Source organism: Oreochromis aureus, linkage group 17, assembly GCF_013358895.1.
Source record: "Oreochromis aureus strain Israel breed Guangdong linkage group 17, ZZ_aureus, whole genome shotgun sequence".
Lineage (NCBI taxonomy): Eukaryota > Metazoa > Chordata > Actinopteri > Cichliformes > Cichlidae > Oreochromis > Oreochromis aureus.
In genome coordinates, this window is record NC_052958.1 from 1508237 (window position 1) to 1527449 (window position 19213).

At 43.5% G+C, this 19213-nt stretch overlaps 1 protein-coding gene across 3 annotated transcripts; it reads left to right on the top strand.

Annotated features, from left to right (window-relative positions):
• The first annotated feature begins 3071 nt into the window (after positions 1-3071).
• lhx9 (LIM homeobox 9) lies at positions 3072-16019 on the top strand. Of its 3 annotated transcripts, none has more exons than XM_031739765.2 (6): positions 3072-3372; positions 6791-7029; positions 7807-8009; positions 8944-9299; positions 12264-12466; positions 13097-15175. In XM_031739765.2, the coding sequence occupies exons 1-6, from the start codon at positions 3201-3203 to the stop codon at positions 13349-13351; spliced, it is 1428 nt and encodes a 475-aa protein (XP_031595625.2). In that variant the 5' UTR covers positions 3072-3200; the 3' UTR covers positions 13352-15175. The 3 variants fall into 3 exon arrangements, with proteins under 3 accessions (XP_031595625.2, XP_031595624.2, XP_031595626.2); XM_031739764.2 differs by having other exon boundaries at positions 3085-3372; positions 8941-9299; XM_031739766.2 differs by lacking the exon at positions 13097-15175 and adding an exon at positions 15617-16019 and having other exon boundaries at positions 3089-3372; positions 8941-9299.
• Positions 16020-19213: the final 3194 nt, after the last annotated feature.

Below are 19213 nucleotides of genomic sequence, written 5' to 3' on the forward strand. Positions count from 1 at the left end.
TCAGGCTCATGCCAGGCCAAGCCGCGGTCGCCAGATGAGCCCAGATAAAAGGAGAGTCGGGGGCAGTCAAAGGCACTTAAGCGCCCACGGAGCACTTTGGCCTGTTTATTTCCCTCCTGGTTTTGCATCGCCGCAGTCGTTCATGATTTCTCGTCTGCGCTTTGGACCCGACGTGTCGCCGCTTTCTTTAGCTGTCACGCCGTCTAACCTCCAGCTCGCTTCACATTACGCCGTCTTCTGACTCTCTGTCCTCGCTCACTGAAGTAGAAAGACGGCGCTTGTTTGACAGCAAAACGATATTTACTAACCCTCTCCTCGCAAACGCTGCTCTGCCCCATAAGGTTATGTAGTGATAAATAACATCCATCTATTATGTTTCCATGTCCTTTCTAGTGTGTCCAGATACGGACTAATACACGCACCATTCCCCAGAAGGATACCGTGTCCCCAGAGGTGCTGGGGGTGGGGGGGGTGCATGTAGTGGTAGCTGTTCTGGAGGCAGGGAGGGGAGGCAGGCAGCAGTTGGTGTGCAGAGAGCAGCGGCTCAGGCTGGCTAGTTAAGAGCTTCTCTTTCCTATCCTCCATCTGCCAGGGACCGGGGTTGTGATTTGAGCTCCAGCAGAGCAGAGCAGGGAGGAGATCGAAGGAGGGGTGGAGGGCGAGAGGGAGGGAGGGGGGGGAGCGTTGCTTGGAAGAGAGAAAAGGGAAAGTGGTAGAAGCAGGAGAGGCGGGGGAGAAATGACCAGCAGGAGGAGACGTGGAGATTCTCGTATTATCCTGCACGTCGTTATTTTCTTAAAATCGCCGTTTATCATTTCGCTTCTTTACGAGACGCCGCCGGGGGGGCGCGTTCCCCGTTTTGTGCATTTCTGATATCGCCTCTGCTTCAATAATTAGAAAGTCACGTCCACTGTGTGTTTGTAAATATTTCCAGGATGTCTCACCATCCACCCACCCAGGCTCATGTGACTGGGATACAGCTTTACAGTGCTTCACTCCTCCCTCTGTTCCTCCTCCTCCGCCTCACCCTCTCCCTTCCCTTCCCACCCCTTTCCTTCATTCTGTCAGTGTTTAGCCTGTGGTTCCCTGCACCTCACTGGATCCTGGGAGAGCCTTCCCACCGCCTCCTCCTCTTCCTTGCTTCTCTCCTACTCCTCGCCTCCTCGCCTCCACCACCTCTCCTACGCTCCTTTTCTGGCCATGCTTTGGGAGTGACTGAGAGCTCCCTCTGTGAGACTGAGTGTCACTTGAGGTGACCCAGAAATGATAACTCCAGATGAACTTTGGATGTGTGGTAATCTAACCACCATGCCCTACAGCAGAGAGGAGCCAGGCACTCGGGGAGGTGCGGGGGTGGGCGGGGGACAGCCAGGCGACCTGCTTGGCGCTGTAGCCGCCGTTTCGCCGATTTAACCAAGCGCGCTGCAGCGCCTGTCTGGGTATCGTGCTCCTAGCACGCTGTGTGTGCGTTCCGTGTTGTGGTACGCTGTGAAATAGATCTCAGTGTTGTTGCATTATTGATGAGATACACTGTGATGTCAACCCAGGCTGAAGGAGCAAAGCAAAATGACTGTTAGCAGTGTGGCACGTGATCATTTATGCAAGCGGTACAGAGGTGTAATTAATTGTCACCCTTTGCTCCAGCCCCAGTGCTCGTTCACACAATATTCTATTCACTCGTAGTCAATTGAAACGAGTCCACCCGTGCCTCGGCGCTCCGTGGGGAGCACGAGCAGGTTTGGGTTATCCTCTTGTTTTTCTGGATGACCTCCCTTTCTCGTGTTAAAGATGAACGTGCACTTCAGGAGGAGCTAAGTGCTCTTTAAACGGTTTTGCATTCTCTTACCGGTGTTACCGTTTAATGGACGATTGTCAGTTTGCATTTCAGGTGGAGAATATAAGGACGTGAGTGGGGGAAGAGAAACCTCACGCTCCTTGTATTTACCTCTTAAATTGAGAAAATACGGTCTCATTAAGAGAGAGACACAACCAAACCATCCTCAAAACATAAACACTATTAATATTTACTAAAATCTTGACATTATTAATTATTAGTGAATTTTTCATCAGCGTTTCTTTTTTTTATTAGATGTTGCAACACAAGGCCACACAAGGCAAGTGTGTAAGTCTGCTTCCTGGCTGAACAGACTTATTATTGCTTTGAATTTTTATGAAGTTTGTCAGCTCAGTTCCTCAGAAAAGGATCCGGGCGTGCAGTGTGCCACACTTTATAGCATGCAAATATGAACCACAGAATGGGCTTATCTTGATATGCTTCTTTTTTTTTTTTGTCTTATTTGTGTTTTTAATGAAATGCATCAATAAAATTAGACTAAAAAGTGTGGTAGGAGTCACGTGTCGTCTTGTATTAATGGATCTAAACCCTCCTGAGGTCGCACATTTTTATTATTCGTTTGTCGTCACGCAAATATGAAAGCAAGGAAATCAGAGAGGGGGAAACAAGAAAACTGCGACCTTTCCTAATAGGCAGCCCTCCGCGGTTTTGGTTCAGTACCCACATGATTAAAATGCGCACAATTCGTCAATTAATGAGCACTTTTATTTTGAAAATGGCTTCGATTTGGTATTTGGTTATTCAATACCAAAACATTTTTTCCCCTCCAGGCGTGTGTTGCTGCGCTCCCTATCTTTGTCAGATTTGATTGATCCAGTTTGACTTTACACCCTAATTATTTATTCACACAAACCTCTCCAGCCAGTGAGACTGTAACCGTGCTCAGCTCACTTCAGTCTCCTATAATACGATCGGTGTGTGTATATATTTTTAAAAATAAAAGGTAAAGAAGCCATGATGCATTTTGGGATTATAACTGTTTAGACCCAGATGTGCCAGCTTTCATTTCTGGTTGCCAAACGCTGGTTTATTCATATTTGGTGCGTAAAATGAATAATAATAATAACCAAGCAGGAGCTGGATTCATTTACAGCACAGGCTAAGTTGGAGTGTTTAAAGGACAAATACATATTTAATTGCTGAAAAGTCCCTACATTTTATTTTATACAGTGATAGTTGTTGTGTGTTTTTTTTCATTTGGCGACCACCGACTTCACCACTTTAATTCAGAAGCACATCACAGATTATAACCTACATGCTGAGTAGGCCATTGGCTCATGGCTCCCCGTTTTCTGTGTGCTGCGGTGTGTTGAGGGCCGTCTGCCTACGAGAGAGGAATATTTAAATGTCTTGTGTTTTAATTGACGCCCGAACTAGAACTGTAAGCTCAGAAACGAGGAACAGCCCCCCATCTACCGGCAGCCTCTCCTCTGTCTCCTCTGCACACTGCGCACAGTCCGGAGCGGCTCAGTCTGCACGCTGCACAGGGATCTCACTCACACACTGCACAGCCGCAGGTAAGACTTTTTTCCATAGCTATTTATTCTTGAGGGCAACGCTAATAATAATAATAATACTAGTAACACAGAGAGGGCTTTGGGGGGAAACGAAAGGAGAAGCGTGGAGCGTGTGAAGCAATGCGCGACAGATCTGATGCGTGATAAAGACAGTGACATGGGTGATTTTGTCCGGGATAAAAGCGCAGATTTGGACTACAAACGCACTCGATCGGTGTGTGATTTTAAAAAACTTATATATTTTTTTCTTATTATTATTTTTCTGTTTGCCTAAATCAGTCTCGATTATGCACATAAATAATAGATTGGAGTTCGCACGCCAGTAAAATCGTGCGAAACACAAATGTATGCGTTTTATGAAAATACAGGCAAAATGTCGCTGTGTGCGTGATTGTGATATTAGTATTATTATTATTTTAATTTTCATTATGTATTTGACAAAAGTCAGTGGCCCACTGAGCCGACTCTCGCCATGTCAAACAGAAATGCTGACACTGTGGATTTTTGTGCTTTATTGTTTTTCCAAAGCCTTAAAATAAATTCAGTTCCTTAAATAATAATAATGATAATAATAAATTAATCTTTAACTTGGATAAATCACTCTCACTGACTAAAGCTGACACACAAAATCACCCAGTTTTATTTCCTACAGGTTTTTTTAGAGACACTTTAAAAATACTGAAGGTGTAATAGATTTTTTAAAAAGATATTTCAAAATAAAAGTGACATTTTTTTCGTTTTGTAAAAAAATATATACAGATATATATATATATATATATATAGTTTGGCTAAAATCCGAAGTGAAATAAAAAGACAATCAGACAAATAAAAAGCTTCATGAATATGTTTTAAATACAGAAAAAAACAAAATAAAACAAACAGCAGCTCCAAAGATCCCCCCCCCCCCCATCCCCTTGGTGTTCACTGACACATTGGTAAGCGCTCTTCAGTCATATTAAATGTCACTGCTGGAGGCAACGGGCCACGACAGCGTTATTTATCGACATTAACGCTTTCATAAAAAAACAAATAATAATTATTATAATATTTTCTTTAAAAAACTTCTTCATATTGGAAACACGCCCTTTTGCCAGCGCCTAATTCGCAGAGAAGACGCAGAATGGCAGGAAAACTGCAGTTAAGATTAAAAATCGCACACAGAGCTGAGCTTATCGTTCCACTCGGGGCGTCTTTGTCCAGGTGAAATGAAATCCTCGTGTCCTTTTTGCGTGCCCCTTTTCCCCCACCGCTCTGCGGCTGGTGCTGGGACACTGCAGAGCGCAAATGAGCGTTATGGGTCTGACAACAGCTGCACTTCCAGCCCGTCCAGGAGGGTTCAAGCCTCGTCTTATAGCGCTGCTATCAAGGGGCCTCCAATTAAAGCCAACACAACTTCGCTTGCGTGTGTGGTGCTCGCGTGTGTGTGTGCGCGCGTGCGGTGAGGTGGATGGGTGGTGGGAGGTTCACGTGATAATGTAACACGTCTTGAGATGAAGCATCCACACCTGCAAACCTCCCCGAGCTTTGCTAAATCTATTAACGGGACTGATGTTTGTCTGTTGTTTATGAAAAATAATGCCGTCATCGATCTTACAAAGACCACAGCTCGCTGGCGTGGATCCAACTGGAAGGTCACGCGGCCCAAATCTCCAATTAATGAACGGATTAATTAAAAAAAAAATATATATATATAGTTTTGTTGTCACCAAGTCCGCACTGCATACTGGAAGCTGAACGCCTTTTATTTCCTGCCTTTATTATTTGGGCAACAAAGCTTTCCACACCCTTTTAAAACTGACACAGATCGTTATTGCAGCCCCCACTGCGCCCTGCGTAAAGCAGACCATCTTTGGAGATAGGGATGGAATTTTAAAAAGCATGAATTTCTAAAAATATGCAATAGCTGGTTGAGGTTTCCCTGTGGCGACCACCAACTGGAGGTCTCTCTCTCATCTCGCCTTTACTTCCACGTTGCTTCTTATAAAGCCCGTAAGAAGAAAAGCAGAAAGAAAGAGAAAAACACAAACAAATGAAATGCGGAGACTACACAGTTCTCGGCTGCTGTCAGATCAACTCTCCAGCAGGTAAACAAGGTTTTGGCCTAATTCAGCAGACAGAGAAAAGACGAAGGGCCGCGTTAATGAATCCTTGACAGTGGATAATGACTGTTTCAAAAGAGCGTTTAAAAGAGGGAGAGAGAGATTTCTATACATGTAAGCATGTGCAACGAGCTGGAGTCTGTTCGGGTTATTTGAGTAAGGAGGCTGTTGTTACCTGGGATACATTTTATTATTTAATTAATTCAGTTTTTAACCAAATCTCATTCATTTGGGCCAAAAACAAATCACATTGTTTCAAAAATGTTCAATTGAATCTGTCCCCGCCCTCTAGCCTATCACTGATCACTGCCCCGCCCCAGACAGAACATTTATGCCACAAACACAAACACACTGTTGCGTGTGTGTGTGTGTGTGTGTGTGTGTGTGTGTGTGTGTGTGTGTGTGTGTGTTTTCGGGACCAAACCAAACACTCGGTCCGGTCCAGCTCACACTTCCCAAAAACTCTTCCAGTCTGATGATGAAGTTTTATTAGAAAGTGTCTTTAAACGACACCCCGTGAGACACGTGTTTATTCCCACTTGTGAGGACTCCCGGTGAAACCACAGAGGGCCTCAGACGCCTGCTTGGATGCATATGATTTCATAAATAAATCAAATATATTTGCACCGAGTTTGTGCAGCTTACGTTCCCGTCGTCTCGCCTTTAAATGGCAGAACAAACGTAATGAAAATGTCAATACCATAAAGCAGTGGTCCAGAATCAGGAGTTTTTGAGGGGAGAGTGACAGCTCTTTGTTACTGAATAGAAATCAACGGCGATGCAGGGAGAGAGAGAGAGATGGGGAGAGGGAGGGAGGGAGAGAGGGAGAGAGAGAGGAACTCCTCCTACCAAATTATTCAGACTGGGCCGGCTCTGCTCTCTTCACAAATAGGACACGGTTCTCAAATCCAGGCAGTCCCAACCTGACCTCCAAGCACCGAGGAACCCCGGACTGGGAAACTGGGAGAGAGAGAGATCACCAAAAAGAAACAACAACAACAACACACACAAAAAAACTTTGTGTCATTATTTTGGCCAGTGTTCACACTCCCTCCCCTCCTCCCTCCTCAAACTCCACCACCACCACTTCCACACCGGCCTGTCGCATCATTTGGACTATATGTTTTTTTGTTTTTTTTGGGGGTTTTTTCCTGGAGGAGAGACATTCACAGGAAGAAGGAGAGCTCCTCCTGCCCCACTCATGCTGTAGTTTCTTCGTTTTGTTCTTTTTCTTCCCGTTGCTTCTGCTGAGGAGGTGATCTGAATCTCTGGGGTTGTGTCTATTTTTTTTCCTTCTTCTTCCTTGTGCCTCTTTTTAGAGCCTCAGAGCCCATTTGGATGCGCTGAGAGAGCGGGGCGCAGCGCTGCAGTGCATTATATGGAAGTTGTGGGCTGCAAGACAGAGGCAGGCAGTTGCACGTTGCGTCCAGGACCTGGAGCCATGCTTTTCCACGGGATCTCCGGGGATCACATCCAAGGAATCATGGAGGAGATGGAGAGAAGGTCGAAAACGGAGTCTCGTCTGGCGAAGGGCATGCAGCTGAACGGAAGAGAGTCGGTAAGAGCCAGGCCGAGCCGTGTGTGAAATAATGGCTAAAAAGTCGCTTTAATCGCCGTTACCGCAAGACCGAAAAACGTTAACGTGCCCGGAAACGTGCAGTCATTTGGGTGGTAAGTAGGAGGCCAGTGAGGAGGATTCTCGTCTTTATCCATATTATTCTCGCAGATATGATAGATTTCATAGCAGCGGTGTTATTTTAATGGCTGCGTCTTCTTCTTCTGCACAAAAATAATTGTCGTGAACGGCAGCTTTTAATTCTGGTGTCGTTATTTCTAAATATATTTAAAGCACCGTTTTAGTCTTGTCATCAAATAAAACGAACATTAATGTCGGCGTATTATTTCTCTGACAGCGTTTTGCATTATTCAGTTTCATATTTGCAAACAGAAGCTGACCCGATTTTTTATTAAAAATTATTATTTTTTATTTATTTTAAATGTATTATTTATTTTTAAATTTATTCGAAGAAAACAGCATCATCTGTATTTTTCCTTCTCCTCGATGCTAAAATAAGTTCATACGTATAATAGGTAAATAGGCTTAATTCATAGATGGCGTTTGTTCCATAAGTAAGACCTATTTGCACATTAAGCTGTAACCATAACTTAATGTTTCTCAGGCAGCTTTCCAGATTTAAAAAAAAAAAAAAGTTGAATTTTATGGCGAGACTTTCGTTTTTTCTTTTCTTCTTTTAAGCACAATGTTTTGAAGATTTTCCCAGCAGTGGGTTGAAGCAGTCAGCTTCCATGAGCCTTGTTTCCTTCTTTGTCCCAGACCATGCCTTCTATGAGCCCAGAGAAGCCAGCCCTGTGTGCCGGCTGTGGCGGCAAGATTTCGGATAGATACTACCTCCTGGCCGTGGACAAACAGTGGCACCTGCGGTGCCTCAAATGCTGTGAATGTAAACTAGCGCTGGAGTCGGAGCTAACGTGTTTTGCCAAGGATGGGAGTATCTATTGCAAGGAGGATTACTACAGGTAAGAAAACTGAAAGTTTAGCGTTTCAGTTTCACGGGCTTGCTCCAAAAATCGTCTGTTCCTCTTTCCCCTCTCTGTAACCTAAACCTAAATCCACTGACCCAGTTAGACAGTGACCTATTTATATATGATATTAATTTCCAACTCTTAAATAACAATTTTAGCAATAATTGTGAATAGTCAGCGTCAGCCCGTTATCAACAGGCTGTGGCAGGCCTCGGACTGAAAAACATCCCAGCTGTCACTAACGTGGGCTGAATGCTGGTAACCGGGAATAAGTTATAACGATGAAACAGTGCTTACTCTCTGTAGCTTGGTGTGTAATGCAAATGTGAACTTAATGCATAAGTCACCCTCTTATCCAAACTCTTATTATTATTTAATTATTATTATATTAAAGTAATGCGCGTGTAGCTCCAGAAAAACAGCTGGACAAAAATGTCCTATCCGATATTCTTAACGCACATTTATACCGCACTGATTAGGCTTAGGCCGGGATGCTGTTAGTTACGCTCTGTAATTATTAAATACCTGTGTAAGAAGTGTGAGCTGACTCGCCCTTCTGATAGTGTCGCTGAACATATGCTTGTGTTATTCGTGTGTCAGAGGCAAAGCAAACGGGCTAGCGTTCGTGGGTTTATTGTCGAGGTTGTGTAGCGACTCTGCGCGCACATGTACACACCCAGTTCTGGGCCAGATGTGGCTATCAGAATGCAACCTCAAAGTATAGGCCTGCTTTAGTAATCCTGTACAGGACGCTGGAGCCACGCTAAGGCGCATAGAGGCCGCTTAAAGAAGGCAGGCCTTACTTTTAGCTCGTGACACTGCAGGTTATATTTTAGTAACCCCCCCCCCCCCAGCTGCCCCCTCTGTGCTGTTTGTCCACTCTGGTCTTTATGTATGAGGAGTCTTGACTGTGTGTCTGTTCCAGAAGGTTCTCCGTGCAGAGGTGCGCGCGTTGCCACCTCGGGATATCGGCCTCGGAGATGGTGATGCGAGCGCGCGACTCCGTTTACCACCTGAGCTGCTTCACGTGCACCACTTGCAACAAGACCCTGACCACGGGCGATCACTTCGGCATGAAGGACAGCCTAGTGTACTGCCGACTTCACTTCGAGACGCTGGTGCAGGGACCGGACTACCACCCCCAGCTCAACTTCGCCGAGCTGGCAGCCAAGGGAGGCGGCCTCACTCTACCCTACTTCAACGGCACCGGCACGGCACAAAAGGGAAGGCCGCGCAAGAGGAAGAGTCCGGCCATGGGGATAGATATACCGAGCTACAACACAGGTGAGACAGCTGAGCTGCTCGGAGCAAAAAAACAACAACGACGACGACGATACAGACACGCTCACAATAAAATATCCCCTTTAGTTTTGGTGTCGCTCACATCTGCTTGAAGTTTTAGAGCATGGACGTTTCCAGCAGAGGACAGTGAAACCAGGAAAAACATGCCGAGCTTATAATGTTGTCATCACAAAAACAAAGAAACAAACAATGAAATTAAACATTAAACAGATTCTCGCGTAAATTAGCGAAACACCAGTTTGGGAACTCTCTGCTGCATAGTGAGTGACTGAAATGATAAAGGTTGTCAAACGGTGCTGCCATAATTAATCCCCCCCCCCCCTATCCCTTTCTTTCCTTAAAAAAACAAACAAACAAAAAATCGGGTGAATCAGAAAAAATCCACAGAAATCTCACAAATTCTTTTTTTTTTTTTTGATGGATAGTTACATTTTTGTTTCCATTACGCACAAAACTGTCGCTTTTTAGTTGTAGTCGGGCCCTTCAGTATCCCCTCTATAACACTCCTATTCTTTAAATAAATGAAATGGATGCATTCCTAATGCAGGCCTTGTTGTAAATGCACGTGAACGTCTTGCACGGGCGCCCGGAGCTGCGGGCTAATTGATCCGTCCACGCGTCTTTTACGCACCGTTTCCGCCAACAGAATGATCGAAAGTTGACCTCGCCGTCAACCTGCTCATCGACTTTTAGAATTAGAACGAATTTAGATCCTAACACGTGAAAAACAATGCGTTTGAATGGAGTAAACGTGATATAGAAAAAAAAAAATCGTGGACAAATAAACATCCGAATATTCCGCGTGTTTCAATTTTATCGGAGGAACAAAAAAAAAAAAAAAAAAAAAAAAAAACGCTGGAAAGCGCAAATTAAGCCACTGTTAAACGCAGGTTTCACGTAAAATCCTGCACTGGATCGTCGAATGTTACAACCCGACCCCCGGCCCTCCCTGCAGTGTCCCCATTTTGTTCTTGCTTTCTGCGAATTAGTGTGCGGTTGAGAAAGTTTGGCATTGTGCGCCAAGTTTCCTGTGTTCCTAGTGAATGGGGAGGAATAGGGGTAATCTGCGCGTTAATTGTTCTTTGTTAATTGAAGGTGACGTTGGAATCCCTGGCCTCCTGTGCGGCGGTCAGCACAGTTCTCAGGGACAGAGCAGCGCCGCGCAGAGGGGCCTGCTGCAGGGAGAGGCCAGGGGCTGAAAACACAGCACCGTACAGTCAGCGCTCCGGTTAAATGAGCTTTGGTTTGTTATTCCTAAACACAATTCGAGGGGATTATGCAAATTCCAGATTCTCATTGATGCCCTAATAGGGAAAAAAGCCATTGTAGTCCCGTGATTTTGTTTCTGTAGTAAGAATAAGAGATTACGCTTATTCTGCCAAAGCGTTATAACTGAGGACAAGTTAAAATAAAATAGAAATAAAAATCCACGCTCACAGAAAAAGGCCCAACGCGCAGTTACAGTGATGTCCATGTGAACTAATTGGTATGCACCGCAGACACAATAAAAGTCCCAGAGGGAATATAACAGTGTTCATTTGGGACTCTTCAGCAGAAGAGACTCGAGTGGAAACACCATCGATTTTTAAAAGGATATTTTCGTTTTTAGCCACATGTAATTAATTTAAACGTTAAAATGTTAAAATGACCTCACAAATGAGAGATTTTATTTTATTTTTTAAAGTTAAATTAAAACTGCATCAACTGAAAGAAATATATATGTACATATATTTTTTTTTCAAAGCACTTTTTCCTCCACTGGGCTCTGGCATTATGAACACGCTCTTTATAGCATCACTCTGTTCGTGTTCATATAAATGGCTGCACAGATCAGCAGGCTCTTATTCATAACAAATAGGAAGAGGTTTTGTTTGAGGTTTTTGTTCCTGCTTTTGCAGCAGATCCATGTTTGTTTTCACCAGGGAAAGGTGTGCGAGTCTACTGTGGATTCCACAGCAAAGCTGGTCTTGTTTGGATATAGAGACCCCTAGTGGGTAATATCTAGTTGAACACGAGCCAGTGAAGACTGGAACAGAAGAGCACAAATGTCAGTGATTGTTACATTAATGCTGGATATTCAAACATAATTAAAGCCTTTCACACGTGTCAGCATCTCTGTTCTTCGTTTAAATGAGGTGTAATTTAGCCCCAAAAATAGAACCTTTGGCTCAGTAGGACACACTTTATAATTTAGAAATCCTATACTTCTATATTTTTGCTGCTTTTGCAGTGACGTAAAAGATTCAGATATTTTAGACGTGCTTTCCTGAAAATGTTTTCTTTTATGTGAGGATCAAGATAAATACATTTTCATTGTATGTTTTTGGGCGAAATCTCATAAAGTCTGGGATAATAAAAAAAATCAAATTGTAATTGTGTTTGAAAAAAACCTTTTTTCTTGCAGTGACAAGCAACACTGCTAAGCAGCGCGTGCGTTTAATTTACTGGATCCGTTTTAAGTATTTTACACACTAAGCTACTGACAAATGAGGCCCATTAGGCCTATTAGTCTTTGCAAACACAAGCAGAAATAATTCAGCCCCGTCCCAGCGTACAGTTAAAATTCATCTTTTTGCTGTTTCTTGTTTCAGATCTGCTCACACAGACACGAGCCACACACCGGGGTTTATTTTCCTTTTAGCCGCTTCACTCAGCTTCTCGGCTTGTTGAGGATTTTAATTGTTATCAGCACTTTGACGATACGCCGTGACGACACAGAACAGCTGTTTCTGCCTTAGCCTGTCAGTGGAAATCCTTTGTCTCTTTTTTCACCAGCGTCAGTTGGAAATCACTGGAATGAAGCTGTTTTCTTATCTTTATAGCGGTGCTAGTGGCCTGGGGCACAGTGCAAATGAAGTCTGACACAGAGGGCTGTTTATCCAAATGTAAACTGACCTGCCAAAGTTTGTTTTTTAAAGCCCGCCTCACGCTCTGCCCTCTCTTCAGGCTGTAACGAGAACGACACCGATCACTTGGACCGGGACCAGCAGGCCTACCCTCCGACGCAGAAGACCAAACGCATGCGGACCTCCTTCAAGCACCATCAGCTGCGGACAATGAAATCCTACTTTGCCATCAACCACAACCCCGATGCCAAGGACTTAAAGCAGCTGGCCCAGAAAACAGGCCTGACTAAGAGAGTCCTACAGGTAAGAGTCATTGCAGCTACTACAGTCGTTCACCCCACGTGTGTGTCTGCACGCCACTCCTCCTTCTCATTGACACCAAAGTGATCATTGATGTCGTCATCTTTTTTTAGTTTTGCTTTCTTTTGTTGGTCCATTCAGTCATTAGATGTATATCCAAGGGGTTTATCTGGAATTTGTAGATGTTGTTTCTTTCTTTCTTTTTCTTTCTTTTGGAGGGAAAGAAAGGAGAAAGTAGTTAACTCTTATATTGCTAACTTTGTTAGTAGCCAGAGTGCACTTTTTACTTTAGAGCAGAAAAAAGGTTTAATTAAACTCTCACAGTTAAAAACAAACAAAGCAAACGAATCAGTAAATTGTAGCATTTTGTTTTGATTTGCTATAAAAATCCACATTCTTGTATTGAGTGTTCAGCACAGACTCACTGGTTCATTGTTACCTTGGCCCTTAAGCCCCAACTAATGTATCATACAAAGATTCATATACTTGAGACAACTTTGATACAGTAACAGCTGTGATAACTTGACTTGTAAGCTAATGTACACATGATCTGATACTTTCTTTAAAAAAAGAAAAGAAAAGAAAATTCCTTAAAGCACTAAAAGTAAAAGCCACATTGGGATTGGTTTGCAGGTTTGGTTCCAAAACGCAAGAGCCAAATTCAGAAGGAACGTTTTGCGACAGGAGAATGGAGGTGTTGATAAGGCTGATGGCACCTCACTCCCTCCGCCCTCATCCGACAGTGGGGCCCTGACCCCCCCCTCCAGCGCGGCCACACTAACAGACCTGACAAACCCCTCTATCACTGTAGTGACCTCCGTCACCTCTAGTTTGGACAGCCATGATTCGGGGAGCCCTTCGCAAACTACCTTGACAAACCTTTTCTAACAAGCTATCTCTAGCAGACTGATTCTATTTGGGTTTGTTTCCCCTTTTTCTTTCTTTTACTTTTCTTTCTTTCTTTTCTTTCTTCAGTTTCACATTTTATTTTTTAAAGTGACACCTTTAAGTCAAGCAGAGACAGCTCCTTGGAACAGAAAGCGCTGCACTGTGCACGCAAACAAGAGCAACAAGAGCAACAAGCAGCAGCGACCGCATTAAGAGGAAACCATTTTAATGTGTAGCATTTGAAACTGCAGATGCAGAGATTGACTCGGGATGGGACGTTTTTGGAGGCGAAGGCTTTAGGAAGGAAAAAACCGAAACTTGAAGTTTGCCTGGAAAACTTAATTTGTACATTTGTCTTGAATTCTGGTTAAAAAAAAGAAGGAAAACGAGCCCGCCCTAATTTATGGTTAATTGGTCAATTTGAAAATCCTAGCGCTATTTTGCCCTCAGATTCCTGTACATGTATGCACTGTGTTCGCACTATCCGACTGAAATACTTTTGTTTCTGTTTTGGACTCATTTGGGAAAAATAAACTTGTAGAATGTTCTGTATATGGGTAACTCCAGAAAACAGGCTTTAATTATTTCCGAATGTTTCGGTCTTAAAGACTGAGTTGGATGGAATCAGAGCTACACGTGAGAAAAAGAAGACGAAGGAGAAAAATGTGCAGATAGGAAAGCGTAAGCATTTTTATCACAACTTTACTGTGACGAGGAGAGAGAAGCAAACCCCTCAATCTGTACAGTGGTAACTGTTCAACGTGTGATGTCGTCACCTTTTCGACAATTAGAAACTGGCCAGAGAAATTCGGATTAAGGATTGTTTTCACGACAGAGCACTTTGTTTTTTTGCCTTTTCTTTTTGTCGTCGTCTTGTTGGCCTCACAGATTAACCGCGGATAAAAAGCCTAGTGAGCGTAGATCCACAGCTAAACTCGATTGCACAGTGACAATATACTGCCCAGTGAAAAGTGCATTATTGTTTTTATCATGTTGCTCAGGGTAACGATGTGATCTTGGGGAAAAAAGAACAGAGCAGGGCGAGGAGTGAAGCGGTCGCGACGTAGATTTGTAGAGCTGACATGAACATTCAAATGACCTCATATAGGTGGAGTCGTGAGAGGCAGCCAGCGGGAAATCACTGTCCGTGTGTTCTCCTTTCCGGCCATATATTTCTGCTTTGTTTAACGACACTTGCCACTGAACAGACCAAAAAACACAAAAAAAGGGAAAAAGAAAAAAACCCAACCACGTTTCTTCTGGCTGAAAGGTAGAGAGCGAGAGAAAAGGAAAGGGCGAGCAAATCTTCAATGGAGTCGACGCATTTCGTCGCGAGCGGGCGTCACGGTTTGTTCCGTCGGGGGGCAAAGGTGGCGCTCCCGATCTACTCGATGAAGTAGATGCCTAACTCAGTTCTTCTATGTGCCTTACGCTATAACTTGGGAGAAGTTTGTGAAATTCAGGATCTATGTGTTCTTTGTTAACTGATTCACATCCTTTTTGGCGCCTCACTAGTTTTGTACTGTTTTGCATCTTATCTCCGAAGATCTTTTTATGGTGTATCCTGTTAAAAAGGGGGCAGCGATGTCACAGAAAGCATTTGTGCACTCTTTCAGATATAGTTGGGTAATCCGAGAACCTTATATATTGATCTTCGTGTTAATAGTTGAGTACAGTAAGTGTTCTATCAAGATTGTCCATGTTTCCCTGTTTCTTGACAAAGATGGTGTATAGAAACTATTTCCCCTTAAATATTTATGGACCAAACGGTTGTTATATATCTTATTAAATTTGTGTGAATAAAAAAAAATACTTTGCTTTAAATGGGTTTTTATTTTTCATTACACTCGCCATTTTTCTGTTCTTTCTTGGATACAGTTTTTTTTTTAGTTTTTTGTTTCTCACATCAACAAACGAGAAAGCATTCAGTTATTAATGACCAGTTAAACGTCCTCATTTTTGCCTCCATTTTTAATTTCTACTTCCTCTTTTATGATGTTTATGGTTTTAACGTAATGCCCCATGGATTTGCATCTAAACCCTGCAGTCGAGAATATGAAATTGCTTTTTAATGCATGAACATGGCTTTAAATTTTAAATTAAAGGAATGCTGCAAAGCATATATTGATTTCTATCTATATTCGTATATATATATATTTATGCATAACATATTGGTAAACCTAAAATGAAGTAAGAGTAAATGCAGACCGCGTAAAGCCAGGTTGCTCTGTAGTTAATATATTCTTACTCTATCATTTCTTTCAGGGAGAACAAATCTTGGGGCATTACAGCCATACATCCCGACGTTTGAAAATTCCCTAAAGTATTAAGAGAAGGGGAAAACTTTGATGGGAATTCCTCACCATTGAAGACAAAGACAATATTAGCATAAGATTAGAGCGTAATGAGAGCGAAAGGGCAACCGACAGCAACGACAACATAAAAGATTAAAAACCCCAAACCTGTTTCAGTTGCAAATGTACAACAGGTGATTTTTGTTTTGCTTAAAGTTTGTCCTGAATGTTTGAATCCATCAGCGGAGGAGACCCCCCCCCAAACCCCCCATGTATGATATTTATGATGTGAAAGCAAATCTTTCTGTATTGGAGTGGTTCAATGCACAAAAATGATAATAAAATGTAACATAGTTTAGAGAAAGAGAAAAACAGAAGAGGCAGAACGTGATTGTGAAAGAAACAACACACACACACCTGCACACACTACATGGTCTGCACTCACACACACACACACACACACACACACGCGTGCGCTGCTGCCCCCGTGCACCTCATCCAAGAACCAGCTTGCTAAATAGAAGTTTTCTTTTGTCACGAGTGTCATTTGGTAAACACGCGGCCTCCTTGAAACTCGGCAGCAGCAGGATGCCCATCAAATATGATGAGTGTATGAAGAGGACTGCAGAGCTGGAGCTTTGCCATCTGGCTGTACCGAGGGAAGGAAGTGAAAAGGAAAAAGAAGAGATTCTCATTTTGCATGCACCTCGTCATCTTGTTAACATTTTTTCCTTGAGATGTATATTATTATTATTATTATTATTATTTCCTTTGATTTACTGTATGATTTATTGTCAGCTGCAAAAATAAAGCATATGAAAATCAAGTCCCCGATGCACATGCAGTACCTCACCTGGGAAAAAACACTCCAAATGTCACAGTGAGGACATTGATAGCACTGCTTCAAGCTCATTTGTTCTTGACATTCAGCTTGCTGTAAAGGGTGAAGCGTTGCTGCTTTCTTACCTCGTCGCTGTGGATATTTATGAAAGCGGCAGATCTCCAGAGTCTCGCAACATTCCTAAATATTTAGCTCGGACGCCCGAGATTCCTGCTTTTGTGTGTGTATGTCTAAAATAAACCAAACATATTTATAGTGTACTGCCGTTGTTTCAGCTCTATTTCAGTGATATAAAATTATTTATTCATTTGAACACATGATTGTTTTTGTAATAAAGGATAAAAGCAAACACTCAACCTCATACTGACCATTGTGATTTACGCCACATGAGATTTACAGTATATACTGTGGACTGTCTAATATAGGCAAGAATTCCACTTCATAGGTGTGCTGTGTGCGTACTTTGTGTGAAAGGAGGATACACACACCATATAAAGAAGGTATGTTGTGGAAAGGGGGAAAAAATGCAGAAAGAAAGGAGGAGGAGGAGGGGAGAGAGACTGGAGCCACATGGGGACCAGTAAACAGGCTGGTGTTGAATTCCAACAATGTGGAAAACAGCAAACACTTCAGTCAGTCCAAGAGGAAACCTCAGTCACTGGGGTGCCTGTGCTGCGCTGTGGCAGCGGGGCTGTGTTCCACGGGTCTGACGGGAGGACAGTGGGCGGGTTGACACCGCAGAGCTACAGGAAGCAGGGCTGGAGCAGAAACACAAACAAACACAGCCAGCCCCGCTCGGCGCTTGGAGCTGCGGGATAAAAATTCTGGACCAAATCTCGGCCCTGCCTCGACAAGGATTTCAGGGGTTTGCTGCTGGTGGCTGTGATGCATCTCATCGGTAATGTTTGTGTGTGTCAGAGCAGTGGCAGCGCTGCTCCTTCGTCACGTGTCCGGAACATTAAAAGATGCACACGGAGAAAGGATAAATATAAAACAACAGTACACTGATGCGAGTTTGTGCCGCGTAAGCATTTGTGGACTAAAAGTCTTTTTAAATCAGTGAATGGTTTTAGCTAAATTAAATCCAAATAAAATATCCTCATTCATGCAAAGGCAAGAACGAGGTTGTGCTCGCAGCAACAGGTGATGAATGCAGGCCCTCTGTCGACTGGCATCCTACTCTGCCTTTCTTCCTCTGTTAAATGACAGCTGTGTACTATGATGATAGAAAAGCAACGCTGACAACAGTGTGCGCTTTCAGTCACACGGGGATTCGTTGAAATACTGCGGCTGATCCCGACATATGTGGCGGTCCAAAAAAAAAGGGAAAAAAAGTTCATTTACAGATAAAGCAGATGGGTTTCTGCTCAGCATATAGCTCTTTAGTTTCAGTGTACATCCATCCATTTAATTCCACTTATCCAATTCAAGGTCACGGTGAGGCTGGAGCCTATCCCAGATGGTTGCAGGTTGGCCAGTCCAATCAGTCAATTCAACGTGCATCATGATGTACAATGCAAGAGTGGATAAGGATCAAACACATGTAAAGCCACACAGGCCATCGTGATTTCAGTTGTAAAAACCACCTGCAGAAATGCAACTTCCTGTGGTTAGAGCAGGCTCGTTGGATTAAAAAAAACATGCATTCGTGCAAATTTTGCAGGGTTTGGTTTTTTATGTCGGCTTAAGCTGGTGACATTTGCAACCGAGGTCTGATATTTGGTATGTCTGTCTGAAAAATATGTTACATGGAAAGGTCAAATGAGAAACCAACTCCGAGGATGAGGATTCTGCCTGTCATCACAGGAAGCACCAGAGGAAAATCTCCGGTCCCCACTAACCAGGTCGACGTCAGATTCAAATGAAATCAGGAAAAAATAAATATTTTGCTGCATCCAGTTCTAGATGTTGCAAAGCAACAAGTGCAAAACTCAAAGTGTGTTTCTGCAAGTGCACATTGCACGAGGTCGCACATACATTATCACACATTATCGCACACACGGTGACAGGCGGCAGGGTCGAAACAAAGTATGGAATAATCACCGAGGCATAGGGCGCACCTGCAGTTTACATGTTGCTCTGATAGTGTTGTTTCTGTTGTCACTGCTTGTGTGTGTGTGAGATATTCTGCCAGTTCCGCCTCAGTTGCCTCCTCTCATTGCTAGGCACCCATTTAACCTCACCTCGCACACCAACCACCCTGCTAACTCAGACACACACCGGCACCGTGACACACACATAGACAGATGTCAGAAGGGTGACGATGTGAATGAAACACAGCTCAACAGCTGTGTGTGTGTGTGTGTGTGTGTGTGTGTGTGTGTGTGTGTGTGTGTGTGTGTGTGTGTGTGTGTGTGAGCTGTGCAAGTGTGAGACTGAGGCCTGCCCCTCTGGCTGATGCAGAGCAGGTGGAGAGATGCAGCGTGCTGGGTGTTTGCCAAGAGAAAGGACCACACCAACAAATACGGAGCACATGTAGGGAAACGTAACGGACACGCCGAGCAGACGCGCACAAACAAAAGCAGGCGGTGAAAAGCAGCTTTTGTAAAAGCGATCTAGATAGAAATATTATGCCTGTTTTGTCCTTCACGTTATCACAAACTATCTCTCCTGTGCCTCGTTTGCACAGTGCTCTCCACATGCCATAAATCCTCCATTTCTCTGTTGAGCTGTTATTCTATATTTACACCTGTTTGTTATGTGACGGCTCACATCTAGACAACCTTG

Coding starts and splice junctions, on each gene's coding strand:
- lhx9 (XM_031739764.2), top strand. CDS start 3,201: ATGTCTTGTGTTTTAATTGACGCCCGAACTAGAACTGTAAGCTCAGAA. Junction 7,030..7,806: donor AGCTGAACGGAAGAGAGTCG/GTAAGAGCCAGG, acceptor TCTTTGTCCCAG/ACCATGCCTTCTATGAGCCC. Junction 8,010..8,940: donor TGCAAGGAGGATTACTACAG/GTAAGAAAACTG, acceptor TGTCTGTTCCAG/AAGGTTCTCCGTGCAGAGGT.